Source organism: Phalacrocorax carbo, chromosome 3 (assembly GCF_963921805.1).
Source record: "Phalacrocorax carbo chromosome 3, bPhaCar2.1, whole genome shotgun sequence".
NCBI lineage: Eukaryota > Metazoa > Chordata > Aves > Suliformes > Phalacrocoracidae > Phalacrocorax > Phalacrocorax carbo.
In genome coordinates, this window is record NC_087515.1 from 101,751,315 (window position 1) to 101,768,486 (window position 17,172).

Consider the following 17,172-nt stretch of genomic DNA (forward strand, 5'->3'; position numbering starts at 1 on the left):
GTGAATGTTCGTATCAGTGCTTATGGCATTGATTTTTCTATTTCTCAAGGGGTTATCATTTTATATATTGGTTAGTATTATGAACACTGCAGTTGAAAAATGTTACTGCTTCTTAATTTTGAAGTAAAGAAAATAATATTTGGTCTAAAAATGTGGGATTTTATTTTCACTTTATTCCATTTTCTCTTGCTGGTCTGTTACTAGCTGATGACTCATTTGTATAGGGATGTCACTATAGATCAGTTAATTCGAGTACACTTATATCTCAAACTTGGCAGCTTCAGTTACGGTCCGTTACCAATAGAACTAGAGGGTAGTTTGGCAGCGGTAGTAGCATTTGGTCTTTGTTGCAGACCCACAAGAATTAAATGTAACATATGCTTAATCTGTTACATAACAGTATTGTGAGCAAAGTTAGACCTCACAAAATGTCATCATAAGCATAAAATTTGGATTAAGTCTATAAAAGCTGTATATCTTAAGTTCATCAGCCTATGCAATGAACCTTGACAGAGTATTGTTAGGTATCACGTTCTAGGGACTTAGAAATATTGGGTTAATTGTCATTAAACCCAAACTGAAGTTCTTCTACTAAACCCCAAATTCAGAAAAGAATGCGGTAAAACTCTGTCCGTGACCCCATACAAAAACCTGAATAAAAATATTTTGTTCTATACTGCTGTTTTTGTGGGAAATTCCCCCTTTTCTCTCTTCACTGGAAATTAAGTGCTATATTCTCCTTAGAACTAAAATACTAAATGAAGAAATACACCTTAAAGTTCTCATCGAGTCTACATGCTAAATAATTTTTGTCATATTCCTAACCCCTGCAGACTGAGTTTAAGAAGCTAAGGGGAAAAAAGTGGCATCAGATACCATCCTGCTTTTGAACTGGTTATAGACAATAATATAAGTCATTCCAAACACCTTCCTTATTTGCACCTCTAAAAGATGCCTGATTATTGAGATTCAGTGGTTTTGTTTATCACTTAGACCTCCCCTATTGGGAGCTGCACATTTGAAAATCAAGGTATTTACTTAGCATTCAACTCCCTGCTTTGTATGTAATAGATGTAAACATGTTGTGCTGGCTAAGTGCAGAAAGCAAGAATAAAAATGCATTCTTTGGTAGCAGCAAGGATATAATCAGATGTTGAGGAAATCCTTAAGGTTCATTTTATATACATAAATGTATATGCAGATGGCAAAGCAAAACATTGTAACGCCCAGAACGTAGTTTTATATAATCTCCTTTTTTTATTAAGATAGGTAAATATATGTTATCAGGACTCTGTACTGTGATGGCTATGTCAATGTTTGTCTAGACAGTCCTGGAAGTATAATTATTTAACTCTTCAGGCTTTAAATTATATTAAATTGCATTGTGTATCAAAGGCAGGACATAAACTACACAGACAGAATGAGAGGTTGTAATGACTTGCATTTTCTTCCTTTTAAGTTCTAAAACACCTTGTCTCATTCATTGAAGAGTACAAGGGAGCCCACTGAATGCACTGACAATTTTAAAGTGTAATATATATGTCCTATAATTAGACCTGAATATTGCCAAATAAATGTTAGTTTTTATTACTTTTGTAAGGTTTTGTTGCCACAATCAGTTTTTCAGAAGTCTCGAACGTGGGAAGACTACTTATCTTTCATAACACATTTTGCTGGCTTGTATGATATTCACACTTCTAACAAAAACAGAGTCCATAACATTAGTCACAGAGTCTGATTTGAAGTGGGTTGTATGGTGGGAAAAAGTAATTACATTTGTATTGCCTATATTCCTTTGAATAGAAAGGGTGTAGCTATTTGTTCACATAAGGTGATCTTGTTTTGCTGTGCTCTTCATAGCACCTTTCCCAAGTGTAATAAAGAGGGCTTTTTGTAGATCCTGGAGGATGAATAAATGCACCCAGTTTATTAATTTCTGTAGTTTGAAAGGGGCATGGTGGTGAGATATTTTTAGGAATCTCTGTGGATCCAAAAGCATACAGCAAAGGCTAACTTCGAACCTGGACCAAACGATGAACCATGTTAAGATAGCTGTAACTGAGTTTCTGGGCACCTACCTGGGCTCAGTCAAACATCAGTGAACATAATACATGCAGTTGTGTGCTTTTAGTTGCATAAAGTGATGTACCTTTATTGCACTAACAAGCATCACCTGGGCACTAACAAATGTCTTTTGGAATGACCTGACATATCAAATCTTAATTGGTGGTTATATGCCCATGTGTTGGTCCTGATATGAAAATGTATGTGCTTAATAGTAAGGTAAATATCTTTCTAAAACGATGAAATCAGAAAGCCATGGCTCTCCAAAATATGGTACAAACTACTGTATGAATTACGCAGGACTAAATGCAAGTAGATTCTGCCATATGTGTAGTATCTTCAGAGGGAATGTCACAGGGCTGAATCCAGACTTCATAGTAAAATTCTTAAATCTGAGAGGAAGTACCATTTTGCAAGGTCAGTTTTGTAATGTAGATATTAAAAGAGGGGAAGAACCGTGAAGGGGGGTATTACAAATTGCACATACTTATGTTGGATAGAGATGTTAAATATGTTAATTTTAAAGTACGTTTTTCCAAGAGAATTTCAGATGCCATTTTTCAGTTGCTTTCTTCTATTTTCTCTGCCATTTTTTTCTGTCCTTTACCACCCTCCTAGTTTCATGACAAGATAGATCCAACTCTTGAGAGTCTGAAACGCATTGTTGAACGTCTGAGGCAGCCGCCTTCGATCTCAGCAGAGGTTGAGAAGATTAAAGAGCAAATCAGTGAAAATAAGAATGTGTCAGTGGATCTGGAAAAACTTCAGCCGGTGTATGAGACACTTAAACAGAGAGGGGAGGAAATGATTGCTCGCTCAGAAGGAGCTGATAAGGATATATCTGCTAAAGGTAGTAGACTGAGGAAAGTTTCATGTATTGGAAATGCAGCAAGCTGCAGCATATAAAAATCTTCATTTCTCATGACCATTAGTCTGGGGATCATGTTCTCTGGAGGAGCTGCTAAAGATTTATAAAAGCAAATCATTCGTTTAAAAGAATTCATTGTGAATATGACCTTTGTTTTATTTTTAAAGGCCATGTTGGTTGATTCCACTAACATAAGAAGTCCTGTAAAGAAACAATTTTAGAGTCTAAATTTTAAAATGTATGCATGTGTTTCTGCTGTAGAACTGTAGAGAGATTTATGACCAAGAATTGTTTGCCAAGGTAGTAATCTAGTTCCTTTGTTGTTTAGCTGTTCAGGATAAACTGGACCAAATGGTCCTCATTTGGGAAGACATCCAGACCTTGACTGAAGAAAGGGAGGCCAAATTGTTGGATGTAATGGAACTAGCTGAAAAGTTTTGGTGTGATCATATGGCTCTCGTAGTAACTATTAAAGATACTCAGGACTTCATTCGAGAACTGGAGGGACCTGGAGTTGACCCATCCGTAGTCAAACAACAGCAAGAAGCTGCTGAGGTCAGTGGAAAGCATTTTGTTGACTTGAAGTCCTTTACTGACAGTATGCAGAGAAAAGACAGAATTACTATGAAATACCACAGGAGAATTTTTTTTTTAGAGACCAAGAGGGATAATTGTCTAGAAATTTACTATAATATCTCAAAGAGTCTATGGTAAATAACATGTATCAGTGCTTAATTGCAATGAGCATGCAACATGTGCCTGTCATTATATTTGCATGTATTTATAAACATGTATTAATAAGCATGTCACTGAGGACTTCTAAAAGTTATACATTAGATTCCCTGAGTAACATGTAACATCTAAATGAAAGGTGTACAGGTGCATTATGCACTAAGCCTGTAATTATTTATGCTGATAGTTAAAGATTTCAAGGTTGAATGATAACCTCTGAAAAAGAAAACACCCTGATTAAAGAAATCTGATTTAAAACTTCCTGTTTATTTTTTCTGTCTCATGCAAAATGACATCGTAAGCCATTGTTATAATTTAGACTGATGTCAGTTGATTTCACTCCGACACTGCAAAGGGATGCTTACATTTTAAGCATCCAATTGTAAGTCCAAGTGACTTCAAAGAAAGCAAAGGTTGAATCCTGCCACATTTTATCTTGAAAGCAAGCTGTACATAGATTATTAAATTTAACTACGAGTGTGGGGTTTTTTTTCTCTTTGTAGGCTGCTAAAGAAGAAATTGATGGACTACAAGAAGAACTAGAAGCAGTTGTGAGTCTTGGCTCTGAACTTAGAGCTGCTTGTGGAGAGCCTGACAAACCTATTGTCAACAAGAGTATAGATGAGGTATGGGAAATGCAGATGCTTAAATCTGTTATGTTAGATGCTTGTTCAGCTGAAGTTGGTATACCCCCCCGCCCCCAACAAACTTTGAAAATAAAAATTTTGTGGCAAAAGTAAGATATCCTTGAAGCCCTTGTGTTAAAGTAACGTTTGCTTTTCAGGTAAATGAGCCTTGACTCAGATTAGATTAGAATGTACGCATAATTTTATTTTATTGATTTATGGGTTTGAATTTTTCTAAAAGACAGGGTTTCTTTTTTTTTGTAGAAAATTCCCACTGATAAATACGATAGATGTTTACCTTTTGCAAAAATGCTGCCATACATTTCAGATGCATCTGGGTTATGCCAAGTGAGACATCTTAACTGAGACAATTCTGTTTGGATGACTACAAAGTACTTTTAATTTCTCTAATGTTCAGCAATGTACATTTCTTTTAAGCTACCTTTTTTATAATGGTGCAACTCCAAATGAGTTAGTATTTCCCGTATTAACTATAATCCCTATGCTAATAAAAGCATTCAATAATCAGTATTGAAGTTTACAGCTTTTGTAATCCAGAACCTCTAGTGTATTCTGGAGGAAACTAACTGTGCAGTGATAGGGAGGACAAGAGCGTTAATAGCGAATGAATGTAAACTATTCTTGCTTAGTTTATTGGTGTTACTGATCAGTGAATGATTCGTGAATGCACATTATACAGCAGTAAAATTCTTTCATCCGTTGGAGTAAATTGCACTTACTTGCAGCTGAATTCTGCCTGGGATGCCTTAAACAAAACATGGAAAGAACGAGTGGATAAGCTTGTCGAAGCTATGCAGGCAGCTGTTCAGTACCAAGATGGACTGCAGGTAAGATGGTGTGATATACCTAACTCAGTCTTTAGTCAATAGGACTTAATGGGATTGTAGTAAAAGAGGTCATATGATTGGGTAGGTGACAAGTCATGTATCACTCTGGTTATAGTAACTGTTTTCTTCAGTAGGCAAATCTTCTTTCTTGTTTGGTTTGGCTTGTTGGGTTTGGGTTTGTTTTGGTTTTTGGTTGTTGGGTTGGTTTTGTTTTGCATTCAAGAATGAATCTCTGTTGCTTTCCTCATGCAGTTGTTCATATATTGAACTATGTTTAGATTCAAAATTAATGTCCCCTTTTTTAATGATAAGAGGTGTTTTGATACCACAGAAATTCACAGTAATCCTGCTAATGCTTTCTTGTGATAGTCAGTACTTCATATGATAGGTGAGTTGAAGTTGTGACACATTTACCTGATCTGAAAGGAACCAAATACAGGTGCATATACTCACTTGCTGCTATTTTCTTTCAGTGGAGGACAGTGAAAGAACTTCAGTTTTATTCCACCCTTTTATAAGTCAAATATTTAAGTTTGAGCATTTTCAGCAAAAAATATTATTAACATAATGCGGCTTGACCATTATACTAATTCTTAGTATGATTTGTCCTATCACAGTACATTGGAAGAGTATTTGCTTTTTAAATCTCTAGGTAAATTTTCCAGCAGTTTTTTCTAAGATACCTTTTTTCTAGATGTGGTGGTTTTGATTTTGGGGGGGGTTAGGTGTTGGTGGTGGGGTATTTGTGGTGGTTTTTTTTTTTTTGTTTGGTTTGTGGTTTTTTTATATTCTCTGTACATTTTGGCTGAGTGGCAAGCGTCATATCTTTTGTCAGTGAATGGCTAGAAGAGTGAAATATTTGAAAACGTTCCAAACACGGTCAGATTTTGCAAAATTTTTTTTTTTTTTTTTTGCTCAGGGAAATTATTGTCTGTCTTGGTTCTTTAAAATTAGTGTTTCACATGACACAGAGGGGACTTTCTTGTGTGTTCAGTGCAGATCGAGCAGCAGAACACTCCTTAATATTAGTGCAATGTGCTTGTTTTTCAGTGCACCCTCACTACGTATTTTTCCCCAAGTTTTCTTATGTTCATACTGAACAAGTCAATCTTGTATGAATTGTTACATTAGGAACGTTGCCATTGGTTTAAGTGCTTTGTATTTCCCGTGGCTGTACACTGTACATCCTGCAAGCTTGCACTTTGTGAAAGAACTGTACTTAAATGCCTTCTTACGCTCATTTCAATAGACAATATGAAAAGTATTGTGAGCACATTGTTAGCTGCAGCTGCCTCATCCTGTTGAGCTTTTTGGGGGCACTCCATTTCTCAAGGAGCTGTATAGCAGCAGGCTGTCCTAAGCCTTTCTCCGTAATAAATCACAGATAACGGGCAGAAGGAAAAGGGCTTAGCAGAGTTGTTTTTTCCCCTATGCAGTTACCCAGGTTGAGTGAGCTGTTCTTAATCTGTAAGTAGACTATTCTTGAGGTTGTTCTGCGTTATATCAGGAGCAAAAGAAGTGCCTACAAAGTCTCAGAACTGGGGAGAGTGCATTTGTTTTTTAAAGTTATAACTGTGTTATCCTATGGAGAGTCAGTCAAGCTGTGTTAAGGCCCTTCACTAATATGTACTGAATGGGTCATGTTCCATGTTACTTACACAGATAACATTATCCTTCAGAAGTTTGTTTGTAATCATCATTTAAAGTGTATCATTCAGCAACCAGATTCCACCTTTGCTCCAAAGGACTGCAGAACAGAGTTTGTCTTGTATTTACCTTTCAGGGTACTCATAAAAATTGCTGATTTTGCTCAAGAAGTAGAGTACTACTCAGCTTGAGTAGTACTGGCAGAATATAACTGCTAATAGAAGTTCGGTCTTGCAGTGTGTACGTTCTTGTAAACATTACATGGAATACTTCATTTAATATTAGATCCCTTGTATTGCAAAGAAACCTAGGCTTCACTGAAGAAAGCTATTTTCTTTCAAAGAGCACAGCAATATTGTTCTATGGAGTAAAGCAAAGTTCTGATATTTTACTTAATGCAACTTCCAAACATGGCACTATTTCTCTGCTCACACTTCAGTTTCATACTGTGATTTTCAGGCAATATTTGACTGGGTAGACATTGCTGGCAGCAAGTTAGCATCTATGTCCCCTGTCGGAACAGATCTGGAGACAGTGAAGCAGCAAACTGAGGAACTTAAGGTATGAACTAGCAATTTCTGTCATTTATATTTTAATCTGTCTGCATTTTTCTGTGGTGTTTAGTGTTTTTCTGTATTTTTCAAGAGTCAAGCAGGTTTCATTTTCAATTCCTAGTAAAGAATCAATCTATGAAAAATTCAGATGACATTTCATTGCAAACTTTTCATTTTAAAGTGTTTCATTTTAAAATCTATTCCAGATTTTGATGAGACTACATTTTATTTTGTGAATATGTTCTGATAGCCCAGACGTTGTTGTAATAGCATTCCTTCTTTTTCAGAGGCTATAAGGGTATTATGTACAGGGTTCTTTTGCTATGACTTTTATATTTTCTGGTTTCTACTCTGAATCGCTTCCTTGAGGCTCTGAGAGAATGCCTCCAAAGTTTCACTTCTGCCGTTATAGGCTTTGTGTAAATGCTCACACAGATCACGACATTCCCAGTACATGAGTAAGCTGAAAGTCAAAATTTCAGGCTAACTTAGAAACCTGTCTGTATGGATCTGACTGAGCATGCTCCTGATGTTGGTAGGCTATATATAAAAAGCAGGGATGTGTAATGATCAGGGCATGTCCTTGGTTTTGTTGCTCACTTGTACGTTTTTTGACTCTGGGCACTTTGTTTATTTTATGATGTAACCTCAAATGAACCATATTCTTCCATAGTTCAGAAGAACACACACGTTCAAGTTGTGTTTGGACTGCTGCCCAAGTTGCGTGTGCAAGAGAGGGTGTTCCATTAAAGAAAATTTGCTTTCAGCTCTTCTGAAGAATAATTTTATTTTAAATCTAAAGTATTATCACAACCACACGAGCTAGAAGTTAGTCAAGATACATTCTGCCTTTTCTACAGACTAGGGAGATCACTGGAGAATACTTTCCTATTGGGCATCTTTATAATCTTTATAATCCTCTGGTTGCAGTTAGCAATATCTGCTAGAATAGTAAGACACTGTTGCATATTTTCAGTTAGCTGGGACTGTCTGGATATCAGTGTCTTACAAGCACTTTGACCCTGGGGAAAAAAAAAAACCAAATTCATGAAAACTGACAGAGATGCGTTAGTATTTTAGATATTGCCATACTATGCTATATTCAAGATGATCATTACTTGTATTGTGTTATTATATGTGTATTTGTATTATTTTTCCATTTACCATAGCAATTTAAGACAGAAGCTTATCAGCAGCAGATAGAAATGGAAAGACTGAACCATCAGGCAGAACTATTGCTGAAGAAGGTAACAGAGGAGAGTGACAAGCACACTGTTCAAGACCCTCTCTCAGAGCTCAAACTAATGTGGGACAGCCTAGAAGAAAAAATTATAAATAGACAGGTAAATAAACTTGAAGGGGGGGGCTTTATTCATGACTTAGATTTTTGAGAAAAGCTTTTTATGATGCATAATGTTTTGTATCAATTTACACATTTATTCTTTTCAGTTTGGAAATCACAGAACTATAGATAGTAGAATTTGACTTTTACAACTGAGTTGTTTTTATGGGTTTTAAACCCTCAGCAGTATTTTTTTGTCATTTCTTCTGTCAGCAGTCCCATGTTGAATCATTATTATTTCATTTTGGTATTTGATGACATCTTAAGTAGCAGTTGAAAACATGTTTATATGTGTAGAAGTAATATTAGCTGCTGAACTGAGCGCTTAAAAAAAAAAGCCAACTTAAATATTAAACTGTTTCAGTGTTCTTTCCTCAAATTATCAAAGTGGAAGAGAGATCTAAAGATGCAGTGCTTAGAAGTGTATTATTTTCTAAACTGAATAATTTCACAACAAAGCCTTTAAAAAGATCACACACCAAATTGCATTTATATTTAAATTGTGTTTTAAGTGATAAAAAGCTGTCATATCTCTGATGAGAGAACCTTCAAACTTAACTCTGCTCTGGTTACATGGGGGCTTCAAAGGTCAGGAATTTAAGCCTGGAATGTAAGGCTTTACAGGGGAATTGCTAACTCAGCTCTAACTATAAAGCAGTTGCTTGTGTTGGATAACTGTTTCTCCCTGGTTTTAATGCTATCATGTGTATGGACTCTGCTCTGGATTATGGTGACTAATGGTAATGCAAGCCAAATCAATAGCATTGTGAAACAATTTTAATTTTATTTTTACTACAGCACAAGCTGGAAGGTGCCTTGTTAGCCTTGGGGCAGTTCCAGCATGCCCTGGATGAGTTACTGACATGGCTGACGCATACAGAAGACTTGCTGAATGAACAGAAACCTGTGGGTGGAGACCCCAAGGCTATTGAAATTGAACTTGCCAAACATCATGTATGTAATTATAATGAATACTAACTGAAACGTTATTTCGATGTTTATCTTAGTGATGAGTCTTGTAGTAAAACCTGATAAATAATTCTGTATAGAGATTTTCAAGATGCAGATTATAGCTGAAATGCAGGCTTGGAAATTACTAATACCTTTCCTCTTACTCCTCCATATTCTTTGCTTCCTCACATATGTGATGCAAGTGGCATAGGTTTTAGCCAAAAAGGGCAGCTCACCCCAGTCTCCACCTTTATTCACCTTAATTTGACCCAGGGAACTCAAAAGTTATAGAAGCTGCCACTCACCCTGAAGCAATAAACTCCTTGATTAGTTCTGTTTAGGCCAGGTCTCACAAAATGCACGTGACCATTACAGATCTTTCATTCATGTTTCTTCCTTCTCAGAAAATAGTGATTTGTCATTTTGAATTCTGCAAAATTGTATCTCAGCTGGGTGCAATTAACACAAAGAATGCTTCTCTGAAAACTTTAGGGGTATCTATGCACCCATCTTTTTCTCTTTGTTACATATGATGTAGGATAATTTTAAATTTTTTTTTTCTTTTAGTGTTTTTACTAATTGTGATTTTGGAGCCCATAGAAGAATGCTTCTGTTGGGCTTTTATTTTGAGGAGTATCTCCCAGGAGCAAGAGGTCTTCTCTACCTCTTTGTGTGACTCAGTGCTGTTCGTGATGTGTTCTTTCTAGGCCTGAAGATTTCAAGCTAACCTCATAAACCCTCTCCTTTCCTTTAAATCTGCCATTCAATTTTTGGCCTGCATATGATGTGAAAAGTATTCAGAGTCTGTTTTGGATTTAGAGAGAATTGATTGAAATTGACAATACAAAGATAGTTAAGGCATTTTCATTGTTTGTGGTAATGCAGCTATGCAGCTTCTGAAGCCTTTTGTGTGGTCAGCTGGAACTTGAGCAGAGTAAAATATCTACATGTCCTGTGTGACTACTGTTAGAAACCGGCCCTTTAAAAAAAAAAGTTACAAATCCAGCTTCCACTCCATAAAGCTTTTATATTCTTATCAAACAGAAGTGTTTTACTACTGAAGAAGCATCCAGACATCGTTTATGACTTCATCTACCTTCAGTGCTGAAGGAGTTCAGCAAACACATGAATGAATCTGCTTCCTTTTCATAGAACATAGTTTATAGGATAGAAAGTTCACACAGTAGTGCATCCTGTGGTAGCCTGGAAAAACATCCACCTCTTGAATAACTTTGGAAAGAATAGACCTTGTTCTCAGTGAACCTCAGCAGGAAGGAAGGGATAAGGTGCATCTGCTGCTGTGAATATCCCTTTTTTTTGCCCTGTTAGGAAAAATAAAATAATTAATAATTTCCAGTGCTTAGCTTAGAAGAATGAAAGCGAATGTGATGTGTGTTTTGTATACAAGGGCTACATGTGACTTGCTGTTTCATCAAGTGCTCTGTATAGTTTATTTAAAAGTTCCTTTGTATTTAGCTTTATGTGTTTTCCATATACGAGCATTTTGAGGGAGGTGAGTTTGAACCAGACTCCATGGAAGACAGCAGTCATAAACTTGCCTTCCCAACCATTTCGCACATTCTCCTTTTCTGCTCTTTATTTCTGCTATTTTAAAGCATTGTCTGTCTTTTTTGTTGTTGTTAAATCTTTCTGAAAACAGCATCTTTTTCCCAAATGCACTTTTTGCATTTTATTGGTGATAACAGGTTTTCAACCAGAGGGAGGAGGTCTTGTGGTGTTAGTGGTATAATCATTCCTCAGCTTTTAGCACTGGTGAAGTGTTCTGGTGGCCTGACATAATGTGAAACGAGTTGTAGACATGAAATGCATACGCATGTAAAGACATCATGGCAGTCAGGTGGTTGTGTGGTACAGCAGGCACACAGTATTCCTGTTTCTCCCCTCTTAGACTACTGCTCCACAAGCAATTGGCACTACTCTATATAACACTGTTTTCACACCTTATCCTCAAAACCGAAGAAAAATCCCATTAAAGTATATAGTAGATTAAGGAAAGCGAAGAAATAATTCTTCACGAGCAGTGCCAGAAACTTTTAATAATTTCAGAAAGAAATATATCTATTCAGTAGGAATATATTGTTTTTCCCAAGATATAAAAATAAAATGTAGCATTTTGGCAGAGAGGTCTGTTACTGCTTTTGATTGAAGAGACCTTAGTTATTAGCTTTAATAGCTAATACCTGCGCTGATGTTAAACTATTGCCTTGTCACTGGATTAGAACTAGCTTGGTCACTGTAATGCCGTTCATTCAATAACTTATCAACATGGCCAGTCACACATACTGTGTTACAATTGTAGGTGCTACAAAATGATGTTTTAGCTCATCAGTCTACGGTGGAAGCAGTTAAGAAAGCAGGAAATGACCTGATTGAATCAAGTGCTGTTGAAGAAGCAAGTAATTTACGGAGCAAATTGGAACTTCTGAATCAGCGCTGGCAAAACCTTTTGGAAAAAACAGAACAAAGGAAACAGCAGCTGGACAGTGCCTTGATCCAGGTGAACAGGAAATGGTCAAGTAAAGAGATAACTCAGAAAAATGTCTTTTTACATGAAATACATAGATATATGTATTAGGAGTTGGCCTAAATCCTAACTGTAGCACATATTGTCCTGAATTTGGAGAAAGTTTTAATTCAGCTGTGTCTTCCATAGCTGGCCACTGTCTTTTATAGTGATGAATCAAGACTTCAGCTTTTGGCCCACGTATTTTAAAAGCATGAAATTTCTCTATAGGTGTATTATTCAGGGAAAACATTGATCTCACAATTGCTCACTTAGCCTGCTTTGAAGATTTCCATGGTTTTTGTTTTTAACATTTAGATTAGATTGAGCTAGTTTAAATTTTCATTTAGTTTGGGTTTTTCCTTTGTGTTTTTTTTTTCCCCTTTAATTTCCTTTGATTAGTGCAAATACCTGATTAAATCTGTTGCCAGTATACTTCTGCATCTGAGCTAGTATTAAAATGGAGAATGTTTAAGCTCTAAAATGATATGGTATAATTTAGGCCCAAGGTTTCCATGGTGAAGTTGAAGATCTGCAGCAATGGCTGACAGACACCGAACGTCAGCTGTTGGCATCAAAACCTGTTGGAGGCTTACCAGAAACAGCAAGAGAGCAGCTTAATACCCATATGGTAAGTATCAGTATTAGAATGCTTTGCAAATTGCATTTCAGGAGTAACTATCAAGAGTGTTTATGGTAAATACAGAGCATGTTCTATATATCACAACGTCTGTACAGTATCTTAAAAAATTTTAATAGCCTTCATAACAACGCTGTTGTTTTCAGTGTAGGAAAAGTAGTCATTTGGGAGATGCCCAAAGCTGAACCAGTAATAGCGGGGAGGCAGAAATAAAAGAACTTCTGCATCCTTACTCTCAGAAAGAAAAACAGAAAGTGTTTGCACATTTTCCAGTGATTCCTATTCTTCTTTTTCCTTCTGTCCCCATAACTACGTTTATGCTTTTCCTAAGATACGAAGATTAATCTAAAAGTGATCCATATTCATTGGACCTTGGATCAAGAGGCTCGACCCTTTATTCTTTATCTAACAAAAGCTGACATTAAAGTCATCATTAACAAAGATATAATAAGGACTACTGGCTCATACAGAGACTCTGCTTTAATTAGAAATGGCATGCTGATCAGAATGCCGGAGTTGTTCTCTTTCTTCCCTTCCTTTCTCTTTAAGAAACATTATAAGGATTTCTCTGCCCCCCTGTAGGACCATAGAACTAAAAAAAAAAAAAAAGCCACTTAAACTTGATCTCTTACCTCAAAGAAAGGTGGTTCATAGTGCTCCATTTCTGTAAAATCATGCTGTGCTGTTCCAGGATATAAGCCCAAACCCAGTGATCTAAACTCCTGAACTCTTGGCTCAGATGTAAGAGATATTTACTGAACTGTCCTTGAACTCAAATATGCTTGACACGGTTTCCATTTGAACACTGCATTGTCGTAGCTTTAAAAATCAGGTTTTGTTTTGCAGTGATGCTAATGGTCACTGACCACCAATGTGGGGCTCTTTTTTCTTTTTTTCCTCCAAAATTCACCAGTAACTAATTTTGAGAAGGAAAAAAATTTACAGTTTTAAAATCAGTTATGACAGGAAACTAGGACAAAACTCAGAAATAACCTTGTGGTTTTGAACCCCCCAATCCTCCTCTTAAAAAGGAAAAAATAAAGCCTTTTTTTTGCTTGCTTGCTTGGTTTTTTTTCCTGCAAGGGTGGGACATGATCACAGTTCCATGAGAGTCAATGGAACTCTTTCCATTTTTTTCATCCTGGACTTAAAGTCAGATCAAGATCAAAATTTTTCCCTGCAAAATTTCAGGGATTTCTTTGGTATATTCTTTACTATGTAAATTTTCTATACCTATTGCACTTACAAATTTATTAGTTAAAGAATCTTTAAAATGAATGTAATATAGCTGGAACAAATGTGACTGTGTCCCCAGTAATAGCTACTCCATATGTACAATCATTTTCTAACTGTACATGTACATTTTAACAAATTGTTACTCTTTTGTGGGCCATCATATAACTGCAGGCATTGACTTGTTATCATTTAATGTATATAACCCTTAATAAATAGGTCTTGATTTTAGTTTAGTTAAATCTTGGCAGATATATGTAGACTATCTTTTGGGGGGGGGCGTGGGAGCAGCTGAAATGTTGAGGCCACTTGTCATGTTGAGTACTGTTTATCATCAGTTCCAAATTCAAACTTGCCCCTAAGTGATATAAACCATGTTAATTTGTGCTGTGTAACTAAAAAAGAAAGTTTTGCACTGTATTTTGATTTGTTTCTCATTGGAAATAATGTTATGCATTATTTTCTTGAGTATATAAGGTCTGTTTCTATAGATATGAATAAAAGAGCCCTCAACCATAATCAGTTCACAAAGGGAGTTGAGACCAGGCAGCTTTTCCAGCTAAGGCAGCTCCAAGAAAACAAAAGATATGAAGAGGCATTACAGGACACCAGCAGGAAAGGGGCTTAAAAGAGGCCTCTTTGGCTGTCCCAGTGCTGCTCAGAACCTCCCTCTCCTTTTCTTAGAAGAATCATTTTGTTCCGTTCCTCCTTTAAAATAACTTTAATTGCTCCTGCCACCATAGGAGTGTGACTGTACTGCAGAATTAACCACTGTGATGAGCCCCTGTCTTAGACTAAGCCCAGCCCCAGTGTTTGGGGCCACTCCTGCTGTGCTGTGTCTCACCTGTGCTGTGCTCCCTGTGTTTACTTCTGAGGGGTTCTTGTGCTACAGTAAAATAAGATGCTCTGGGGAGTTATGTAGAGAGGTTGGGAGTGTAGGAGGAAGCAGGCTAGGTGACACCACTTTTCATAGTCCTCAGAAAGCAAGCAAGGACACTTTCTGTCCTGTTAAAATCTCGAACCTGCTTTCCTGCTTTGTTCTCCTCTGTGGTCAGCTACAACCCTGTGTACAGTGTCTCTTAACCCACAGAAAACGTTGGGTTTGGGCTCTTGTCCAGGGAATCAGAGGAAAAAGTTCTTTTTCTCCTTTTGCAAGCCACTTACTGCTCATCCCCTGGAAGATGCTCCTCATTTGGGAGTCTGCAGCAACTTCCTTGGTACGTTTTGGGTGGTCTGTTACAAATGCGCTTTTGAGTCAGAGGGATGCATGGGAGCCCCTAGTCTCTTGCCACCTCATCTTTAACATGGTTAAAAAAGAATAGTTAGCAGGTAAAACAGTTGTTACCATTATTCTTCCAGCTTTCTTTGTATGTATAAAATGTCTTCAGTGTTCTTGCCTAGTGAGTCAAGGAAGATACAGGCAAATCAAAAGAGACTATGTATGACAAAGCAGCCCTCCCAAGTTGTCCTACCCACTTTTGAAGGTGTATTGGACAGGTCTGAGCTTTCAGCGTGCTGTATGATGCTGACACTTTTTGTGTTTCAGCTACAGGTGGACCTAAAACCAACCAAGTTGTAGCAAATTTTGTGCAATAAGTGCATAGTACTTTCTTTGCCAAGCTTTTGGATTTCAGAGAAAACATCTGACAGACAATGCAAGTTCTCATTTCCTGAAGAATTGGGCCCTTTCTTTGCTCATTTGGCTTTTTATTAATTACATATGTTTCCTTTATTAGTCTTAATCGTACCCACTAAATGTTGGGGGAGGAATAAATATTATACTAGCATTTGTAGAGAGTATTGAATTTCTACCTGACCTTTTTTTTGGTACTTTCTTTATTTAGGAACTTTGTGCTGCCTTTGAAGCCAAAGAAGAGACATATAAGTGTCTGATGCAGAAAGGCCAGCAGATGCTTGCAAGATGCCCAGAGTCTGCTGAAACAAACGTTGAGCAGGACATAAATAACTTAAAAGAAAAATGGGAATCAGTACAAACAAAGCTCAGTGAAAGAAAAGTATGTGTTTTTATATAAAAAGAGAAGTGTAAATCATGTATTTGAGGATGTTAATGTTCAGTGCTTTTATGCATGCATATTTGTTTGATCTTTTGGATTTAAAATCAATTGTAGAGGCAGTTATGCAGAATTCATTGGTATGCTTAGAAAGTACTGGGAAAAATGGGATTCAAGAAGTTGATGATCCATAATTGGGGGAAGGACGGGTGAGAATGGCACAAGTGTGTCACACAGAAATACATTATCTGACACTGCTAATGCTATTTGGTAGGGCTTTTCTGGTGTTTATTACAGTAAACATGAGAGAGTGAATAAAATTATTTCATCATTCAAGTTTATCTCCTCCTGAGTACACAGTTGCTGCATTAATTTTCCTAGTTTTTATCCATTTTTTCCTTAAAATTCCCAAATGCTGCTTGTTCCTCCACTTACTTCGACTACCTTCTAATGTAGATCAGTGATTTCACTGATACACAACATACATTTTCTTATTAATTTTGTTTTGTCTTTATTCCTTTATGAAGCATCGTCCATTTGTTCTACCTTAATCAAACAATGAAGAATATAAGTAATTACAAACAGAGGCACTCTTTTTCAGCCCTGATATATATAAAGCATAAATATTTAACTCACAACTTAGTTATATTTTAAAGTAAGAATGCTGGTGTCTCTTAAGGTAACTGTATAATGTAAGAATGTCAAACTAATTAATACCCAACATGAGCACCTTCTTGCAGGAAGCTGTAAGGTTGGAGTGCTCAGCAGGGCCAGCAGTGTTATTGTTTGAAAGTAAATATCTGGCTGCTGTCTCATGATCAACAAAAATTCTATACCCAAAATTAGTCTCGGTTCAGGCAACCAAAATGACAGTTGGGCTCTGTTAAAAAGAAGCAGTCTAGGAAACTTGTGCTCTGTTTAGTGCAAGAGAATAAATTGGATTACCTCTTCGAGGTTCTTCCAAATGTACTGCCAGTGTAGATTTCTGAGGTTCTACTGGTTTTGTACTGAAATTGATAAAACCGTATGTCCCATCAGGATTACATGGTAGAAGATGTAATGTTCTAATGTGGAAAATTTTATCCTGATACTAGGTGCTGTATTTTTTACTCATCTATCATACATAATTTT

General features: G+C 36.7%; 1 protein-coding gene across 5 annotated transcripts in view; it reads left to right on the forward strand.

Moving 5' to 3' along the window:
- Window positions 1-17,172, forward strand: part of DST (dystonin) — a 316,491-nt gene that overhangs the window by 260,909 nt on the left and 38,410 nt on the right. For all 5 annotated transcript variants that reach the window (XM_064447871.1, XM_064447868.1, XM_064447872.1 and 2 more), the window contains 10 exons: window positions 2,683-2,914; window positions 3,261-3,487; window positions 4,168-4,290; window positions 5,037-5,138; window positions 7,245-7,346; window positions 8,509-8,682; window positions 9,480-9,635; window positions 11,953-12,150; window positions 12,659-12,787; window positions 15,874-16,044. In XM_064447871.1, coding sequence (XP_064303941.1) covers window positions 2,683-2,914; window positions 3,261-3,487; window positions 4,168-4,290; window positions 5,037-5,138; window positions 7,245-7,346; window positions 8,509-8,682; window positions 9,480-9,635; window positions 11,953-12,150; window positions 12,659-12,787; window positions 15,874-16,044 — 1,614 coding nt within the window. The remainder of the gene's footprint in view (window positions 1-2,682; window positions 2,915-3,260; window positions 3,488-4,167; window positions 4,291-5,036; window positions 5,139-7,244; window positions 7,347-8,508; window positions 8,683-9,479; window positions 9,636-11,952; window positions 12,151-12,658; window positions 12,788-15,873; window positions 16,045-17,172) is intronic.